Source organism: Mastigoproctus giganteus, chromosome 1 (genome assembly GCF_048544385.1).
Source record: "Mastigoproctus giganteus isolate SK-2022 chromosome 1, ASM4854438v1, whole genome shotgun sequence".
NCBI classification, from domain to species: domain Eukaryota; kingdom Metazoa; phylum Arthropoda; class Arachnida; order Uropygi; family Thelyphonidae; genus Mastigoproctus; species Mastigoproctus giganteus.
The window spans coordinates 261,341,502-261,363,158 of NC_143575.1; the positions used below are offsets into that span (position 1 = coordinate 261,341,502).

Here is a 21,657-nt window from a genome sequence, read left to right on the forward strand (position 1 = left end):
GGTGCCACAGTGTCTATCTATGAGGGCACAATGACGCCCACTGCGATATTTTAAGAAGCGAGGAGGAAAAGGGGTCACAAGGTTAGTGACTTTCGTAGTGCAGCAGTTGGTTGGGGTGGAAATGTTTGCTATGAACAGCGCCGCTTGTGTGGGAAGTTCTGGTCAAAGGAATCAAGTGATGCAATTGACTATTTTTCTAAAGAGAGAAAAGGAGAAAAAAAATGTGTTAATGCTTTTAGAACGAAATTTTGATTTCAAGAGGTTGGCTGAATCAGGGACGTACCGAGGGCTAGAGGTATGTCCCCGAATTCAACTAATCCAATTCAATCGAAAATAAATAAATAACATGCTATGATAAAAACAAAGATGGAAACAATTTCTCAAAGTGAATGCAATTACTCTACCTGTTCGACTATTAGGGGTGTGGTTTATTCTGCAAACCTAATCTAGATGCACGTAAAACGGAAATATATTTACCTCCATGGCATTCCTGACAACGTCGTGTCCCACGGCTAGTGCTTGAACAAAGGTCCTGGTGGCCGTAAACGACCTCTTTACATCGATAATTACTTTCTGTGGAACATCTCCAAAGGGCTTCATCTCGTCCATGTATTCGCTGATGCAGTCGAGATATCTTTCTCCGAAAACATACTGTCCATTGAGCACCTAGTTGGATAAACAATGAGTTGTCAGTTCAGCACCACCACCTGCTTCACGTTTTTAATTACTTCTACAATATTTAGACCACGAATAAGAGTACCTTACCTGGAACATTTTCCTGTAAAGAGTGTGGAAGAAACTGTCCAAGGCATCCGTCAAGTCTACTCCACCTGTGCGGTAATATTTTTCCAAATCGTCAAACATGGCACTAAATATATAGGCGTTAGTTTCGTAAACAGTACCATAGGTGCGGACAAACAACTCGTGGAAGCTCTTCTTTGAAATTTCCATCAACTCGCGAAAAAATTCTGGGGAAGAAAAAAAAAAAAATGTACAGAATTCATATGTTGATTAATTAAATTCCGTACTGATATCAGAAAGTGATAAAAATTATATTAGCACAGCTTTAAAACAGTTCAACAATAACTAAAATTCGTTGAGGTTTTTTTTTTTAACGTATGCATAATGCGTCTATTGTCTTCACCATGTCCGTCCATCCGTCCGCATGTAACAACTCCACTTCTGTGGAGGGATTTTCATAAAATGTTATATTTTTGCATTTGAACCAATACTCTCGAAGAAAGACAAGTTACAAATCAGCAACGTGTGTCTCCAGAGGAGTAACGCAAGAGGGGGGGGGGGAGGATCTTGTTCGCCACCTTCTTCGCAGCGGCACTTGTTTCATTTTTCGCTCAAAATTGTAAATAATTCATTGATTATGATTAAACTTTTTTATAATTTGATCATTTAAATTTTTTTCTTAGATAGATTGCACTAGCTGAAACTAAATGAAAGAAATCTGCGCAAATGGTCTTCGACAACAAAAAAGAAAAACGAAATTACAATTTTGGTGAATGGTACCACAGTACCAAAAAAGGTTCCCTCACATGTCGACCTCGTGCTTAAGTGGGATGAAGAATTAACCTTCATACCTCCATTGAATATGTAAGAAAGAAGACGTAAGTAGCACTCTGGATCACAAGACAGGCACTCGTCGACATCAGAAGCCTTCACCAACCAATCCATTCCGAAATGTGTTACACCAATTCCGTTATATGCATCAATTATCTGGTCACTGGCCTATGAGAGCAGCATCAAAGCTTTCCCAGGCGTGAAATACTGGCTCTTGAGATGGCTAAATATGATTGCTAGGAAACCGTTTACCATCTCAAGAGCAGTCCTGTAAGCTAACCTAGACATCACATCACATCTTGGATTCAAATCATCACACAAAACATTTTAATTCTGGAACAGTTATTGACAGACAGACTGGATGCGCCTCAAGTGGAAAGTTTGATTACTCGCCTCGCATGTTCTATGATATTTCAAATTTTATAAATAAGTTTGTAAATATTCACCCTATAGCCATATGTTGTTTATAGGTGTCTCGAAAGAAAAATAAACAGATATTAATAATAAAATATGACAATTATTATTTCTTTGTCTGTTCGTCCGTCCGCATGCAATAACAACTTGATTTCCACTAGATGGACTTTTGATGAAATTTTATATTTCACTGTTTTAAAACGATTTGTCAAGCCTTCCACAATTTCATTAAAATTGAACTAACAGAAACCCGGAAATTATTTATTTTCTTTTTTCTTCATGCAAAGAAACGAAGTTAATAAAAAACATCTGCAAACTTTAGCTGCTGAACAAAACTATTTTACTTAGGCGCATTATGGCCTTGTTGCCCTTGCACCGTAAAGCCCATAAACAAACATCCCTGTTGAACCTGATATCTCCTACAATCATTTCTTTTAATTATAACTGCAACTGACACACAAAGTTTAATGATCAAGGGCATAATTTTCTGCCCCTCTAATATATTAGGGTCAAGTAAAGGGTAAGAATACGTGAACTAACATGCATTTAAAAAAAAAAAAATGCAAGATATTTATTTCAGCCTTTTACACAGGCATGTAATTATATCCCTGCATACAGCAGCGACATCTGAAGGCCACCAAACAACTGCACTGAAGTAAAATGAAATTAAAAAAAACGGTAAAAAAACTTACAATTCAGATGAGTCTTGAATTACACACAACGTTTAATGTAACTGGTAACAATTTCCCCGGAAATGAAATTCGAAACAAAAAACCTCCTCTACGTTATACGACTACTGTCAGAAGGCCCTCAAAGACTTATCTGAAATAAATTTCGAGAGAACTATCACATTGCCCTGACCTTGTTGGCAGCATCCTATAAATATTGTAGATGCGGTAAGAGTAAAACTCTCGTACATATTTCAGCAGGAAGTTCTCCTGAAGATAAATTTGTGACGCTTTATAAGCAACAGTTTCTCTCCATCCCTTCTTCCACGCCAAGAATATTTTAGAAAGATTTATTATACCCAAGAGATGAAACCTTAGCCAATCCATTCTTTCTTGGAAAAGAAGACTTCAGAAGGATCGAATTATTAATAATAATAATAATGGAAAAAAAAAAAAAAAAACACAGGACGCAGAAAAGCCAAGTAAGACGTTTGAAAGAGTCTCCGATAACGCATATAAAAAGGGACAGCGCTATGACAAAATAAAAAATAAGACCCCCTCCACCGCTTCTAAAAATTCAATGCATCGAAACGCAATGAAACTTCACCCCCCTCCGGACCATCTATCTTCATCACCAACGTCCACAGCTACTTGACAGAAATTACAGACCGATATCTTCCTACTGGATAATTTGTCAAGCTTAACGCTTCGTCTCTTATTTCAAACAACGAACACTATCGGAAAACTTCTTAACCTTTGATGAATTTAAAGCGTTCTCCAGTGGCTTTGTGTTGATTAATCTTTCTCTGCAAGGTTACCTTCGGTTGAAGACACGGTGTAGGGTTACGTCAAAGCATCGCGGAACATGCAAGCAACACCACAAAAAAACAAAGATGAAGAGGTGGTGAAAAACATATCAGTTCAAAGAATCACAGGAAATAATTTCTTAAGATTACATTAATACCCACTTGTCAGTCTGTCGATGATAGCAAAACAATAAGGATTCATTTCAAGATTAATGAATGAACTGAAGGCGGCAAAGCTGTTTGCAGAACGAACCTTTTAATATTTACAAAAAAAAAAAAAAAAGGAACTGATCGCTTTTGAACAAATAAGTAGTTGGGTAAATAGCAATCAATCCACAATTACCAATCTTGGAACAGTGGAAAAATACGGTCCAGTCTTTCGTGTACAGCACGAGTCCAATGAGGTAGAGTTATTGTTGGAGTAGGATTTTAGGGGCATCAGCGACTAAGGTCATATTGCTCTTGTAAATTGCAAGTGTTCTGAGATCGATTTTCTGTTTGCTGGATGAAAAACTAGTTTCCGGGAGAAAAACCCATGCTGCCCGAGATCGACTAACTCAGCCACGTTGCGAAAAAGGCACATAAAAATTGGTCCCATCATCGACTGGGCTCGGACCCGGGTCTTTTCCACCCGGTGTGGGGAGAACGGCAATCCTACCAACTGTGCTAACCACGATGGCTACGGTTACGCCTTTAGCTGATTCAGGATTTATTGACCCATTTCAATTCCGGGTTACCTGGACAAGCAGCTCATACGTCCAACTGTTAGTTATAGAGTGTAGCATTTTCTGGTCAGTTTCCCTCTTTTGTTGTAAAAAAAAAACAGTTCACGGGAGAAAAAACCATGCTACCCTCTCGCCTGAGACCAAGTAACTCGGCCATAGAATGTTCTGGTGGAATTCAAACGCGGGGCTTTTCCACATGGTGTGAAGGATGGTGATTATAACCACTACACTACCGCGGAGGCGGTATAACCAATTGAAAAAAATTTCAAATTACTATCAACAGTACCAATCTTGCTGTTCATATAACTTTTTTTTGTTGTTGTTGTTGTTGTTCGTGTGTTCAAGGAATGATTTGTATATTATGTAGGATGAAAAACCTGAAATAATTCACGGGGAATTCGGTTCCCTCTGCTGAGATCGGAACACCCTCGAATAAAGAGGACTTTTAAAAATACCCCCATCATCCGTGCGAATCGAACTCAGACTTCTCCAAAAGGGCAGGCGGCGATATCCAAATCCAAACGGAAATGACCACCTGTGATTGTTTTGAAATAATTTTCGATGATTCATTTAGAAGGAAACGTTTATGCAACGATGCACACATTGCGGGACCACATTCGTCGCAAACGACCACAACTCCACGCAGGTGGGTGGATTGATGGTGCATCATGACAATGTGAGACCTCACACTGGTCATACGGTCATCGACATTAATGTAAAATGCGTTTCTCATTTGCAGCCCTGACCTTGAACAGGTCAGGGCTCCAAATGAGGCTGCAAAAAATGTTACCAGTCGTTAGAAGAAGCTGTAAAACATCGGGGGCAATTCTCAAACGCATGTCAAAAAATGGCGTCAACCACGTTTTTGATGAATGGTAGAAAGGTCGGAGGGAGTGAGTTCATTTCATCAAATGCGGGCTGCTTCGAGAAGGGTTATCAAAATATGGATGACAAATAAAGGTATGTTGTGAAAAAAAATTATGATCGTTTGAACAGCCCACGTACTTTTGCTTTGGCGAAATTCGAACCCAGGTCTTTTCAATGCCATGTGGAAAAACGGCAATCATAACCAGCCTGCTAGCGCGAGGGTGCACGTTCCACTAATGGTTGAATTGGATGGTCACAGAAAAATCGATCAAATCCGTAAACTGCAACTGATTGCCAATGTCTGATTTTCATGACCAGAGAAGTGGCAAGAATCTACAGAAGTCCACACAAATGCCAACTCCAAAAGAGAAGCCAACAAACGACTTCTACCCACTTGAGACAGCCAGATATCTACCGACTACTCTTAACTGTGGAGAAACTGGTTCATGCCGCCTTAGGGTGATACTCGGCGACAAATTGGGCGTTTTTATCGGAAATTCTTAGGTGTAATTGCTTTCAGATAAGTTGCTAGCAGTGACCCAACTTATACGACCCAGATCGGGCGTTCAAAGAGGGCAAGAAGCACGGTAAAGCGGTCTGTCAGTCCTGTGAGCAGATGCGACAAGTTCGCTTCTCCAACGCTTCAACCTTTGATCTGTAGATTCAAGTAGCTTTTAACACTAAGCAGGGGAAGGACAGTTTATCAGCTAGAAACCTTTCATCTCGCTCCCGTATTTACTGAAGGGGGTGCTAAATGCTAATAGAACAGAGTACAGGAAATGTCAATCACCGAGGTCAGAGGTAGCGCGACACTTCGACAGCTGACAATTTAATGGGAAAGGGGAACTGATATCGACTTCTGGAATTCAATAACACACACACTCACGCACACAAGGAACATTTCAAAATTACGAAATGTCTAAAAAAGCAACACTGGCAGTTGGTTTATGATGGAGTTCAAAAGCGCCACCTACCGTCGAATCTCTGCGACTGAGCATCGAACATGTTCTTGACATCGGCAATGGTGTTCTGTAAGAGACGATCGAATTCCGCCCTGCTGTGGGTACTCAGCTTATGTTCCATTTCTTTGGTGCAACACGTAAGGCCACGCTCACAAATCCGCAGATGTTCACCTAAAAACAAAATTGGATTACAAAAAGAGTTAATTAGCACTGCAGTTTAAAGGATTTGTATTTATCAAAATGAAAAACTGTACTGATACAATTCCAACGCAACAGAAAATGCATAAACAAAAACAAACCCTGCAAATTCAAGAATAATAGGAAGTGTTTCGTTTTATATTTTTTCTTAAAAAAAAAAAAATTGGTAAGGAGTTGAGTAATAAGTTTTTTTGGCATATGGCGATATAAAATGCAAACAGTTGAGCTCGAACACTACGAGTCCAAAGGAGAAAATATTTCCCAATGGTCTACAATATTCATTCGAAGAGGGGGAAAAGGAGGAGGAGACCTGGTGAACTTACGATGAGAGAAACGAATTTTCCCTTTGAGCAGAGAACGCGGGAGTCGACGCCAAAGCGGGAAGTAGCCAGCAGGATACGTGGGTCGAGGAGCGGTTCTTAACATTACAGCCGGCGACAAAGTGGAAAGAAAAAGCACGTGCAGGTATGTTGATAAAGATCACTCCCGAAGGGCGTCGGAGCATGGACGAGGAGCGTCGATTCTTCCCCTCGTATAGCCGTAGGGGAGATATACTCGGTGGGATGCATTCCATCCGCAAGATTGGAATGGCTGTCTATAAATCACAGGTACTCTAAACACAGGTGACTCCATGTACAGGTGGTCAGAGAACAGCACTGGACACTAAGAACCAAGAAAAGCCTTTGAAGAATTCGACGCGGGCGGAAACACCAAACGAATTCGATTTCATTCAGCCCAGGAGACAACTCTGAACTTGTTGCTGAGACCTGGGCAGTTTCAGTTAAGGCAACTCAAGTTTAGGGTTAATCCAATAAACGAAGTGCAAAAAAAAAAGTAAATATACAAGTAGAACATAAACAGTTTTTAACGTAAGGCTTAGATTCTGGTCTAATTGAATCCTTTATTAGAAACGGAACACAGAACACTTGTCCTCGGACATATTGGCATGCTCTGAGGCTATGAAGTGACAGTATACTCTTTTAGTAAATTATGTGTATTCTGTGGTCGAGTTGCCCGTTTGCTAGACGAAAAACCATGCTACCCTCACCTTGAGACATACTAACTCGACCATTGTGAAAAAAGGCCCATTAAACTTCTTCGCGTCATTGACGGGACTCGAACTCAAGTCTTTTTCACCAGGTTTAGGGGAACTGTGATTTTACCAACTGTACTTATACACAAGGGCAAATTTTTAGATCTTAAACCTTAATGCAAAAACAAATTAAACAGGAGAAAAGATTAGAAGCCTTCTGTATGTTCATCAAATCCCACTCATCCTACAGGAGTTCTAACTACACGTACCAAGAAAAGGAATAAGGATCTCTTACACGGCACATCTGTCCTTTTGGTAGTACAGTCCGTTTTTTTATGTATTAAATGTTTCCAATGAAATGGTTTTGGATTTTTCCATCGATTTTGTATTTGTTAAAAAAACAAATAAACAAAAAACCATTGATTTAACATTTGTTTCAGCATCGGTAGTTTACAGTAGAATATTTGTAAGGGCTGTCAACCAACACGCGCTGGATTTCCTTCGACAAATAAAAAAGTCGACCGCAACCTCTGTTCAAAGACATCAATCCAAAGTCCATAGTGTGGTTCAGCTAACAGCAAATACAGTAATCCGAAGGTCGAAGTCAGTCGTCCGGAGCTGAAACTACTTACCTTGTCGGCAATAAACTACACAATGATGCGGAGACTTGCGGAACGTGCACGAGGCGGGCAGGACCCAGTGGGCCTACCCTAACAACGTGCTCAGAGCCGTGATTCCAACTTTTACGACATGTCACACACATAATATTGATCTCTTTTTAACGACGGTGCGAGCTGCCAGTAAAACTTCATCCACGGCGAATAAAACATCAAGGTGAGCAGTAAAACGGGGGTCGTAAATTACCAGGTAATTGTGCTATGGTCGCCTTACCCGTTATCGGACGCGTCGAACGGAAACTTATGTCGAAGGACGACATACCGCATTCTTCATTTCGCTCCCAAAATCGGAAATCCGATTTTAACGAAGGTAATTTGTAATATCTCGTTGCAGAACTTTCTCGAGAATTCTTCGGTTTCAATCAGTTTGCCCAATACGTCAGTGATTGAGCAAAGAAGCTCTATTTAGGCTACTTGGCTCCTAATGGATGGATATTCATAAAATTTTATATTTACCACCTCCAGAAACATTTAGCGAGCCATCAGAAATTTCATTAAAATGGAACCTATTGACATAAATTACTGCAAATGCATCATCTCTATACGTAGTAAGTTAATCGAAGTTGGAATTTTTCTGCATGGGTAGTTTTAATGCATCGTTTTTAATTATACAGTATCTCATATTGTGAATACCTCCACAACGAGTTGTCATAGTATTGCACTACCTCGAATAAATAACGCTTCACTTATGGAGAAGACTAATGTTATTGATTCTCGGGGAATCCACCATCCAGAGAGCACAATTTGAAAAATTGTACGGTACAGTCACTCGTCACACTCACTGAACTAAACCACTCATAAAACCCCCGAACAGGCAATGCTTCACCATTAGGGAAGACTGTTTTTAACTATTCGCGGTAACGAGGGCCCCACCAAGATCCCCACCCCAGACGGCACCGTTTCAAAGCTCACTGTCTTCTCATTGGTAGGCGGGCAGGTACCTTGTTGTTGCAATAGTGACAACCCATTTATGAATTATAACTCCACAATATGAGAGATGCTTGATGGTGTGATCTCTCATATTGTGGAGTTATAATTCATAACTGGGTTGTCACTATTGCAACAACAGGGTACCTGCCCACTCATCGATGAGAAAGAAGCCATACTCTTAAGCATTTTGCCAAGAAATATCTTTTAGATTAACTGAAGTTAATTATTATGACATTGTTTGATTACATTCCCACCCAGACGGCCGTTTCAGCGATATTTGGCCCTTCATCGGTGGGTGGGTAAGTAGGTAGCCGATGGTATAATGGTTGACAATCCAGTTGCGAAAATAACTCCACAATACGAGAGATGCCAAAGGTGTTTAGATACAAAAATGGTGTTTAGTGGGTAGGTACTCAATTATACCACCGGGTACCTACACACCCACAGATGAAGGGCCAAATAGCCCTGAAATGGAATGAGTGGTGGTATCCACTGAGAATAAGTAACAATAGTTTTCTCTATTGGGAAGGTGCTACTTATTTCAAAGTATAACCGGTGAGGCAACTCGTTGTGAAGGCATTTACAATATTAGATGTAATAAAACGATGCCATTACAACTTCGATTAACTTATTACGTATAAGCATGGTACAATTGCACTTAGTTTGTAAGTTTTCCCATAGACAGAGGCTTTTAACCCTGAATTTTTATTAAATCGAACCGACAGTAATCAGGAAATTATTATATATTCGTCCGTCCGTCCGTCGGTCTGCATGTAATAATTCGACTCTCATTGGAAAGATTTTCATGAAATCTCATATTTTTTCGATTGAGCCCTGCTCAATTTCATTAAAATCGAAGCAATAGAAATTTGGCAATTATTGTTTCTTATATATATATATATATATATATATATATTAAAATAAATCCATATATAATAAAACAAAAGGAGTTGGGGAGAGTTTCTGTTTATCCAATGTTTTGTATATTTCGTTAAAATTATTTTCGTTAATATATATAACTATTTGCTAACGCATGCGTACCTTAACTTTTTTTTATTAAGTTTATTACTTTTTTTCCTGAAATGTTTCTATTTGGCTTATTCTCCCAAAAATAACATTGTCAATAATAGATTTAGGCTGATTACTTAGGATAAGCCAGTAAACAACAAGACGACGATACAATTTAACCTTTTTGCCTACAAGGAAACGTGTCGTAGCCACTGTACTACCGCGAAGGCTGTCAAGCATAAATAAATAGAAGTGTGGAGCGACTGCCTCTGGGGGTAAGCATACACCTTCACTTGGTTCCATCCACGTAGCGAGAAGAGATATATTTAGCAGAGATAAAATAAAAAAAAAGTCTCTGCTCACACAAAAACGAGAACATCCATATTTCACGCTGAGATATTTTCTTACGAGATCCTTTTGAAATTAGGATGCAACATTTGTCTTCTTTCCATTTCACTCCCAATTCAACAAAACTGTTTTTGTAAATGAGTTTTTTCCACCCCAAAATTCCCTACTTAAAAAAAAACCCAGCATTTCCTTTTACAGGAGAGCAATTAATTTCGCTGCTGTTCAGTGCGTCCTACGATTGTTTATCGAAATTTGAAGGGGCGGAACGGCGTTCCCGGCAACAGATTCCAATAGGTGGAACATCCACGGTTATGGATTCTCTTTTTTGAAAAATTCAGTCCTCACGCGAAAGAAAACAGTATGCATGATTACTTCTGATATTACCTGTTATGTATTCGTTCGGGAGGTTCATACTTTATTTATAGGAGCGTGTAACAAGCAAACGGCGAAGGAGAAAGGATGTTCAATTTATTTCTCTGGATGCTACAGGAGAAGTGGTCGCGTGCTAAATTATCTGTCAGGTGAGCGTGGAAAAATTCGTACTCCAGTCTACAAATTGTATTCCGAGTAGTGTAGTGTGTCGCTCGACACGTGCGACCTATCTCTTCGATGTCAAGGCACGGCAACACTAACAACGGTGACGTCACAATTACTTGCTGCAAGCAAACAGGAAGGTTGGGCCCGCTGCATTACGATTTATGGTAATAACACGCATTTCGGCTCCAGTAGGCAATAAAGCAAATCTTCGGTAATAAGAAACGCAGTCGTAGGAAAATGCCACAGCACTCATATAAGTGGCAGTGTGGCCCGTTTTCCTGTCATTTCATTTTAATGCGGTTCCATAACATATGCGTTGCACATGCAAACGTACAAAAAAGGCAGAAAAAAAAAAATTGTGGACGCAATTTTGGAGTGTTACAAAAGACCCTCTTGAAATTCAGATAGCATGTCATCTTCGCTCACTGACTTCTTATTCCGTAAAGCTATTTCGCGTTCCCTTCCTTAAATGGATTGCCACAAGTAAAACTCTCCAGAGAAAGGCCACGTGTTCAAAACGAAGTGTTAAAGATCACCTAACAAGGTTATTTTGTCTCCGGGTCGACAAATCTATCCCCATGTGTAAAATAAGGTGGACGTCAGTGTTTACCGACTAGTGGTTCAACGTAAGAACAGTCTGAACTTTTCGCCAACCATCGAAATTAGAAGAATAACATCCAATTATTTTTTATGTATTGATATAGCTTCAGCCATAAACGCTTATATAGGTAAAATAAAAAAAAAAAGTACTGAACATAATACCAGAAGAGGAACACTGGCCAAAAAATTAGAAACCTTTATTCAATATCTAAGAAGGCCACCTTCTGCTCGAATTGCAACCCACACACGTCGTGTCGTGGATTCCACTAGGTGTCTGGCTGCAGATTGGATCATTCTTCCATCAGGATATTTGTGAGCTGCTGTATTGTAGTCGATAGACTGCAGTACAGCAGCTGAAGCCGACTGACTTTTCCAACATATTCCAGGAATTCTCAATTGCATTCAGACCTGGAGAATTAGGTGGCCAGGGAAGATGCTGGAAATCTTCTGAATACCTCTAAAAATGTTCTGATACAATTTATACACGACGGATATTGCGTTTAGTCATGAAAGAATCCATTATGGATCCTTTAATGGATGGATGGCTTCCTGAGGTTCGCACGACACTTTTATGCACTGTGCACTTTTTTGGTATGGTTGCTTTCGAGACACACACACACACACACACACACACAGTGCACACCCCCCCCCCACTTTTTTTTTACTAAATTATGGTTCCTACTAAACGTGCTCTAAAAAATTACACCCGAAAATCGAAAAGATCACGTATCTTCCCATGATCAGATCGAGTAAGAAGCGCCAGGAAAGCGCAGTACTTGCCTGATACCAAGGAAGTGATCATACTATGTTACATACTAACCACTTGACCGTGGTTCTAGCCACTTAACTGCTAAATACGGAACTGTTCTTGTATTCTGTATGTCTTGTAAATTTCTTTGACCTAATCTGACCGTCTAGGCGTATAAACAGAAAATTTATTTTAAGTCTGAACCCGCCGAGTGGTTAGAGCACAATTACTGCCTCCATTTAGAGGAATTCATTTCCAATCTCAAAATACCAAATACGTCTTTATAAAAGGCATTCGTAATTCTAGTGCTGATTCCAAGAAAATAAGGATATCAGCTAGATATTTATTTCCTTCCTTTCCTTCTCTTGCATTCTTTATAGAAGTCAGTCATCGTAATGCAGATTTTGAGTGCAACCACTGTGTCATCCTGCTGACCATCCTCCTGTGGACTAATAATAATAAAGAAAAGCTGTCGAAATTTATTGAAAAAAACGTTTGAAGGGTATTCCATGTTGTGGATAGTGTGTTTGGCATATCCAATAAGCAATCACTAAAAACTGAAAGTTTCGAAAAATTCTTCTTCCTCTTCTGGCGTTATAACCCAGTGTTGGTCTTAACCTTCTTGACAATGTTCCACCACTAAGCCTTTCCATAAGTCAAACTTCTCCAACTTCTTATTCTCATGATATTAAGTTCTTTTCTACGTCATCCATCCATCTCTTTCGTGGTCTTCCTCTCTCCCTTCTCCCAATAGTTTTCCATTTCATTATACTCTTAGTTGTTCTGATATCATCCATTCTCATAAACGCCGTAGCCGAGTGGTCATACGCGACGGTGCATAACTACACGTGCCTTGAGTGACTGGGAGTAACTCCTCTGACAGTGTGGTCATCCCGGGGTATAAACAGAAAATTTATTTATTTTATGTCCCAACCAGGCAAGTCTCTGGCTCTTCACAAATCTGGCAATGTCCACACCCTGAATAGGATGGTCAAGTTCATGGTTCGTTCTGCTCCTCCAGGATCCATCAACATCTTTTACGTTGATGTACATCTTGTTTCGCAAAATTCTACGCTCGAACACTCTCAACGATCGGAATGCCTAAATTACACATTGAAGAAAAATTTTATTTTTTGAATGCTTGTAAAATTAACTGATCACGAATTCAGGGTGAAGAAATATCATTTAAAGATGAAATATTTGATATGTAAAAAATTACAGGTGAACAGTTAGAAAAATGGGCTGAACCCTTCAATAAATTCAAATTTATGGAAGAGAAAGAGAGGAATGATGATGGCTTAAGAGATCTTATTATGGTCAGTAATCACTGTTTTATCGGAAGTTTATTTCAAGAGCAGACTTCGAAAATTGAAAAAAAAAAATTATTCGGCTCTTTGCTTGCCATTCCAGCACACATTTAAAATGTTGAATATTTTCAGGAATTCATAAAATGACCACACCCTGGTATCGAATTCTCAAATTATACTTCAGTAAAATCTATAATTCATTTTAAAAGATTTGAAATTTATAATATACTATCAATCACACTGGTAGGTTTACTTTACTTTTGCCAAAATCAGTAAAAAAGTATGCAAGAGATAATTTTGCTGTGCTAAAAATAATTTATTTTTTAAAGACAAGCTGAATACAGAAATACAATTAGTTATGTTTTCATTGCTGACATTGACGTCACATAATTTTGTTATTGACGGTAAAGAATTTGGCAAATACAATGGGCCACGCCCACAATAACTTAGTGTGGAAACCTGTTCCATCGTATGAGCTACTTCAAAATTAAACAAGACCTTGAGATCGACTTCTAGCAACTTTATTTCTTTACTTAAAATAAAACACGCTGGTTGTAGAATTATTACAATATTTTATTATAAAACCGTATTATTAGTAGATGCATAAAAGCCTCAAGCTGATCTCTAATGATGACCGATCTTATAACACGCGGACGGATGAACGGACAAATCTTTTAAATTAGAGATTTTTAGAATTGTTCTCCATAAAATTATAATTTTTAATTCTATGCACTGAAATTGTTCAAAATCGGATTTGTGCCGACCATTTGCTGACTCCCGCAGTACACAATCCAATGACGTTTTAAATAAATGTTCCCGTGTGGTAAAAGTTATGGCTCAGAGATGAAATCTCCACTCTGCACAATTAACACTGACGCTCAACTTGGGCGAATAACCAACTAGAATTAAATTAACTTATTCTAGGGTGGTGCCGGTAATACAGAGCCGGATTTGAGAAATTCAACTACTGTTGAAATAGTCTGTCTATCATTATATGTATAGCCTGTAAATTATTAGTGAGCAATGCATTTATTTATTCCAATTAGTCTGATAAAATTTGTCGACACGCTTAGGCCTAGCGGTGTCCTGTGCACTCTTAGAGTAAGCTACAAAGATGAATTAAGCCTAATCAGGTCAAACTGAAAGAGTTTGGTAGGGCTATAGCCCACTAAACTCTCAGTTTAAACTGTTATATACCATCTGGCGTCTCTCATATTGTGGGCCAACCGGGCTAGCCGAGTGGGTAAAGTACCTGCCCGGCAACCCAAAGGTCGCGGGTTCGATTCCCGCCTCGGGCTTGGATCAAAGTACTGCAAAAACCTTGGGAGGTGCAATATGGCCACAGAAGCCGATGCGCCAACAACTATCAAATCAAACTCATATTGTGGGATTATACTTCATAACTGAGTTGTCACTATTACAACACCAGGATACCTACCCACCCACCATGATAAGCCAAATAGCTTTGAACCGGCTGCCTGGGTGGTGGTACCCATGAGTAAGTAACGCTTCTACATTGGTGAAGAGTTACTTATTCGAGGTAGTGCAATACCAAGCAACTCGTGAAAGTATTCGCAATATGGGATATGATAAAAACGATGCCATTTTATTGGCACGAAAAATACATGATGCAATTGCACTAACCTTTTCGTTAATCCTAATCAGGTTTTACCGGATTTTGAATTAATTGAACATTAAATTTTAATTTTCAGAATAAAAGAAAAAATTAATTTGGCAAAACATAATAAATCACTCATTAATAAATGACCCATTAATTTTCAAACATTTTCCAAGGGTGACAAGCGTGGAAAGCAATGAATGCAACGGGGGGGGAGATAAAGATCTTCATCCTTATTTCAGAGTTCAACGTGATGAAAATTTCATTTCATTATTTTCCTATGAAGTTGCTGATAATAACACGACCATCGAAACGTACCAAAAAAAAAAAAAAAAACACAATTTGGCTCGTTGCCAACAGAACTCCCGCGGAAATCAAAGTGAAATAGACACTTGACGCTTAAATTGGATTCTTCAATGATTGCCACCTTGCCCAAAAGAAATTAATGCAAACAAGAGAAACTACGGAAACTCACTTATGCAACTCAACTGAGGCGGAAAATAATTAAAAAAAAAAAAAAAAAAGGAAATGACAAACGTTTCATGCTACTATTTACACAATCAAATAACGACTGTCGTAACAGTTGGTGTGCTGGAAGATTATCAATTAGTTCTACGCCACTTGCTGAGAAAATGAAGTTGGAAGAGACTGCAAATAACCCAGAATGTTTATTTAAACACCGGATTTTGAGGTAACAAAATTCCTTCCTATAAAACCACAGCAAATGTTTTTCATATTATGCCTAATTTATAACAGGTTTGGCGTGGTCCAGGCATCCGGCCACCACGTCCCAAATTCGCTTTTCTTTGTATCGCTAAGTGAGACAACAAGGTGAGGTTAAAGGCCGGGAAGCGGCAGATTCCACACGCACTGCACACTATAATTGGTAAAGCCATCATCGGAAGGGGGCTAAAACAAGCCGATTACTTTTGCATCTACAATGTGCTAACCAATGACACATACACGATAAAGCATCCACGGAATGTGACTCATGGAGGTGAATCGTTAGAAGGGAAACACCATCCTTCAGACATTGCTCTAATGATGACCGTAGGTGGCAGACGGGAACAAAGATCCATTAGGAGATTAGTGAGAAGGGAGAAAAACTCCGCCCCTCAACGGTTAAAATCTAATGAACACCCGTGGCTACCTGAAGTGATGTTGCAATGTACGGAAGGCACGAGAAAGTCGATGTGGACCGTATATATCAGCATATAAGTCGACCTATTTTTGCCCTGAAAATCTGCGCTTAATCATGCAATCTACTTTAATTCGATCAGTTCTGTTAAAAGTTTAAATCGTGATAGTTTATCATACTATAGTAAACTGTAAAGAAAGCGGTAAGCGTATAAAGCACACTTATGTAGAAATTCAAAAAGAAAAAGCAAATTTACTTATCGAAAACGAAATTCCCAACGAGTACCAAGATCTGTTTTTATATGATGAACATATTCTTACCCAATCAGAGTTCTGTTTGCCAGATCTTATCTCTATACATAAAATTTTATAAAACCACTTTTTCTTTTTTTTTTTTTTTTTTTTTTTTTAAGTAGTTCAGCGTACACTCGACCTTCCATAGCCGCCGACTCCCATCTGAATTAAGTAAATACCTTTTTTGTCACCTCATCCTTACTTTTTTCTTGAATACAGGCCGTTAAACTTCCGCAAATGAACAGAAGAAAAAAAAAAGATCAAGGCGAAAGGGAGTCTCTCCCTCTGTATCCGATGCATAGTTTACAATTGTGGCATCCGATTTCCTCGGACAAGTCTAACTTCCCTTCTCCCTCCCCCGCCCCCCAATCTCCCTTCAACAGCGACTCGAAGAAAAGAGGACAAATCTAAGTCTGAATAGTTGGGCTAGAAACTAGAAACCTATCTAAACAGGTCCAGGAATGCGTTGCAAAGGAAGGATGTGGAAAATCGTGGGAAGACAGTCATCTCCCAATACTCCCTCGGAGACCAGCCCCAAGGGGAGGTCGACTGCTGCTGCTAGTCTAACCTTTAATAAACAGGCGGAAAGAAACACAAAGACACCGCCCTGCTGGCGCTATGGCGACCAACAGATGACCTCATCAATCACAGTGAAGGTAGGATGGGCAGTCGAGTACGAAAATGCTCCAACACACCCAACGCAACAATTCGCCAAGTGGCTCGATATTCTGTTGCACAGAACAGGAGAGCTTATATGGGGGGAGGGATAAGAACGGGGATTGCTTAAATAGCTCAGTGTCAGGAAGGAGAGATCGGGGGTGGAGAAAAGGATTAAGGTATTTTGCAAAATACGGGTGGCCAAGTCGCCGCTGGGCTTGTAAACAATAAGGAAACCCCCCATAGGAAAGTTCTCCCACCCACCCCCAAAACCTCCTGTAATAGTATCGTCAATTATTTAGAGATTTACTGACGACTTCATTCGAGACGACCTGGAGACATCCAGTCTCTGTAAGAGTCCATAAATCCACTGTTCCACGGCAGATTACAGAACACCGTGAAATGTATTTCCGAATCTGCCCACATAAACAAACGCACGCGTAAGTCAAAAACTGGAAATGCAATTTTCGTCTGAAAAACAAAATCCTACGAATATCTGGCGATCACAGGAAGGGGAAGATCCAACAGGAACTTTATCTCTACTTTTCATTCTTGCCAATAAAAACGAGAGAAAGGAACGAGAGAGAGAGAGAGAGGTTCGATTACAGCTCCACTCCTGACTCCACACAAGCGTAAAGCATCGCTTACATTTGCCAGCGACCCGTAAGATTACCTCGGCTGTGCCGTGCACGGAGGACAGAAGACAAGTCGGAAACTGCAGATGGCACGGAGAATACGTAAAATGCTGGATTTTCCGGATATCTGCCATTCGCGATCCTTTCTATTCATTTATTTATTTATTTTCTTGCTTTGTTCGGTGTGCGCACACTTTTAGTTCTAGGGATGGACGTCACCTACTAATGTTCTGGGTATTTGCGATATTCTGCACAGTAAATTCCTTTGCTGCAACCTAAACAAAGTTGAGGTTAAAAAATTACGAACAGAAAGAAATACAAGCACTATCTCTTCGAAGGGGCAACTAGTGCTTACAAATTCCGAAAATAGATTCAGTCGCTATCCAGAAAATATTAATGTGTGTTCCTGACGATCCGACCTCTCCTGGGTAGCACAGTTGGTAGAATCGCCTTCCTCCCAACGCCGGATGAAAAAGACTAGAGTTCGAGTCCCATCGATGATGGGAGGAATTTTTATGGGTATTTTTCACAACGTATCCGAGTTAGTCGGTCTCAGGCATTACTTGTTTCCCCAAGAAACTCAGGTTTTTCATCCAGAAAACTGACTACAGAACTTTCAGCCTCTTCAGGTTGAAATGCACTCGTCTGTTTAACAAAGTACAGTATATACTTCTGAGCAAGTTTTTAGACCTGAGACAACTTCAGTAATCAATGGATATGTTAAATAACATACATCCAGACTACTGGAAGGCAAGAGTTTATGTTCGAATTACAGCCCGCCTACTAGGTGTCTGAGAGAATCTAACACAAGATTTAGCCATTCTTCCATCACGATATTTGTCAGCTGCTGCACTGTACTAAGCAGAGAACTACGCAGCCGAATTGCCTTTTCCAAAAAATACCATTCTGAACTGGATTGAGATCTGAAGAATCAAATGACCAGAGTAGACGTTAGAAATCTTGAGAATGTTCCTCGAATCATTCAGATGCAATTTTTCCAGTGGATAGTTGGATTGTCGTCTTGAAAGATTTCATTGAAATTTTTGGTCAGAAGTGACAGAAAAATATTTACTGGAGGCCAGTAAATATACCACCTTCTAACAGTATGAGCGGACTTAGTCCATACGGACAGGTGAACTGGTGTCCCCTGACTCCCAACCTTGGCCACGATGAGGCAGGCCAGAGTCCACTCTCTATCTGAGACACTTAATGGGGCTAGCAGGCAAGCCCGGGAGCTCCGAGGCGTTGGGATACAACTCCAGTCGAATTTTTCGCTTTTTTTACAGAAAAAGATGGATTTCGTATGGGCACACGACTAACAAATCCGAGATTAACTCTCGCCACACATTTCGGCTGGAAATGGGACTTTCGCGAATCTTTCAAGTCATTTGCTGCTCAGTGGAACTTCCATTCGAGCGCACAATTTGTTTAAAATTCCTGCGGCTTCGTACTTCGCATACTGACCTTTTGCTGTATTTTTCATTTTAGAGCTGCATTCTCCATTCATTTATCCCTCATTGTGTACTTTTGAGATGGTTGCTTTCGACACAGCAGCGATTTTCTTTTGTTTCTTTTGTGGCTGCTGCTATTTAAAATAAAGTAAAAACAGAAAAGGATGTCGATTATCCGAATCGACTATGGCACACAGCGCCACCTGCACGTGCTGTGCATACCTGTTAAAATTTTAACAACAAAGAAAATTTAACTTAAAGCTAATGACAAGAGTAGACGTCCTGTCGTTTATTGTTTGCTACTGTACTTTATTTCTGTTAAACGAAAGTTTGTTGATGAGATTGGCGAGATTGTCCTGTGCTGAACACACTTCTACAAGTCTTCCAAGACTCGCAGACCGCCAACAAGAATAATTCCAGTCTACTCTATTATACAAATTAAAATAAACAAACATACTTGAACAAAATAAAAACTTGGTCACACTAACCCAAGATGGAAGTAATACTTTCGAAAGCAGCGCACTGGACTCAAATATTCCCCTGAATCATTGCCGACGACCTAAATATACAGGTCTCCAAGTATGTGGATGCAAGAGAGAGAGAGAGAGAGAGAGAGAGAGAGAGAGAGAGAGAGAGAGAGGAGAATTTGAATCGTTGATGCGTGAATCAGACCTGACCCAATTGCTTACTACCCTGGCTTACTCTAACTGGACAATTTACTACAAGTACTGTAGCAGCATCAATCTTTCGAATTCTATGATAAGATTTGCATCTGGCCAACTACCTACTTTGTGTGGGATTTAAGACCGGAGTTTGGTCGAAGAAGATGATGCCCTTAAGAATTATGTTAGAAACGAAAATACTACTGAAAGGATATTCTTTACAAGATTTATTCAGCAAAACCTAATACACCATACCAAATCCATCGACTCTATGACAAACAGAAAAAACTTTTATCACTCGAAGACCCTTCATGAAAAAAAAAAAAAAAAAACCTACGGATCTTAGAAGTCACACTTTCGAACCATTTTCAAATCTGGAGAAGTCCCCTATAGCTGGAATAATAACTGTTAAACTGGCATCCATCCAAAAATAAGAATCCTAAATTGGCGAAGGATTTCCGAACAATTTCTGTGCGATGCGTTTTCCTGAATATTCTCGAGCAGGTAATTATCTCCACAATAACGAACCACTATTTTTTAAATAGATGTCCTCTGGCATAACGCGATAGCCAAAATGCAATCACCGACTTGATTGATACTCAGTTTGACATCCAGAAATCAATAAACAGACTCCAAAGAGAAACCACCGATCCCTTTATCTCTCAATGCGTTATTTGTAATTTTTGAAAAAGATTTTTGACATAACTAGAATAATTATAAAGATTATTTAAAATATATTGCGACCAAGATACCCACCTCTCAACTTGCTCTCATGGGTAGCAAAATTGTATGAATACTGATGTAAAATCCTTCACATCCCTTAATCAATATTAATCTAAAGCTGATGCTGAAAAAAATGCCAATGAAATTCCAACATCTTGCTGATATTGAAGTGAAATTAAAATTGTACATATATGACTATCAAGAAGAGAAATGACATTCAAGTAAAAGACAGGAATTCTGTTAATAAGATAAGCCTCACACCTCTATGTCGGCTGTGAGACAGTACTGTTTTCAATCCCACACCAGGGTACAACTAATACTCAGTCTGTCTTCCTTCCTACCTGTGCATCACAAATCTGGTCGCCGAGAACCATATTTGTGATTTAATATCAACACCTTGAGCACAGTCATATATCCTTCGGGACTGAAATATGTTAATCAGCCGCTCAAACTACAGTGAAGAGAATGTTCACAACAGAATCCTGGTTCCTTGAGCGGATGATGGGTAAATTTCACCTACTTCAAGAGCAAAGAACCTCCCACCCCGCATGGTCCAATTACTTTCCATTTGTAGGATACCTGACATATGGGAGAAGAATTCTGCTCTCAAAGAAGATGTTAATAGGATTAATCTCCAAGTGAAATTTTTGAGTATTTGTTTCTGGAAGAATCGCCCCAGTGGAATCAGATTGGATAGACTGCTTCCAACGCAAATTCTATGAGCTATGCAAGTCCTGGACTGTGAACTATTAAGGCTTGCCAGAAATAAATAAATAAAAAAATGACAGTTACAAGATTTTACATCCAAAGATACTTAAAAAAAAAAAAAAACCCTCGTGTGTAGCGCAGTTCATAGAATCGCCGTCCTCCCCACACCAGATGGAAAAGACCTGAGTTCGAATCTCGTCGCTGATGGGAGGAATTTATGGGTCTTATTTCATGGTATCAATAAAGATCATTTATTTTATTTATTTAGAAGTTCAATGTACTATGCTGTTTGATCTGTAATGAAATGAATTTGTAATCAAATGAAAAGCAGCGTGATGCGGCAATTTTTTTTTTTTTTTTTTAAGAAATAAA

The 21,657-nt window shown here is 39.4% G+C and overlaps 1 protein-coding gene across 1 annotated transcript in view; it reads right to left on the minus strand.

Annotated features, from left to right (window-relative positions):
• Positions 1-21,657, minus strand: part of LOC150091859 (glypican-6-like) — a 162,069-nt gene that overhangs the window by 39,196 nt on the left and 101,216 nt on the right. Inside the window, exons 2-4 of the mRNA XM_090385944.1 lie at positions 6,027-6,185; positions 766-968; positions 478-666 (exon numbers count right to left, since the gene is read on the minus strand). Of these exons, the coding sequence (XP_090242070.1) occupies positions 478-666; positions 766-968; positions 6,027-6,185 (551 nt within the window). The remainder of the gene's footprint in view (positions 1-477; positions 667-765; positions 969-6,026; positions 6,186-21,657) is intronic.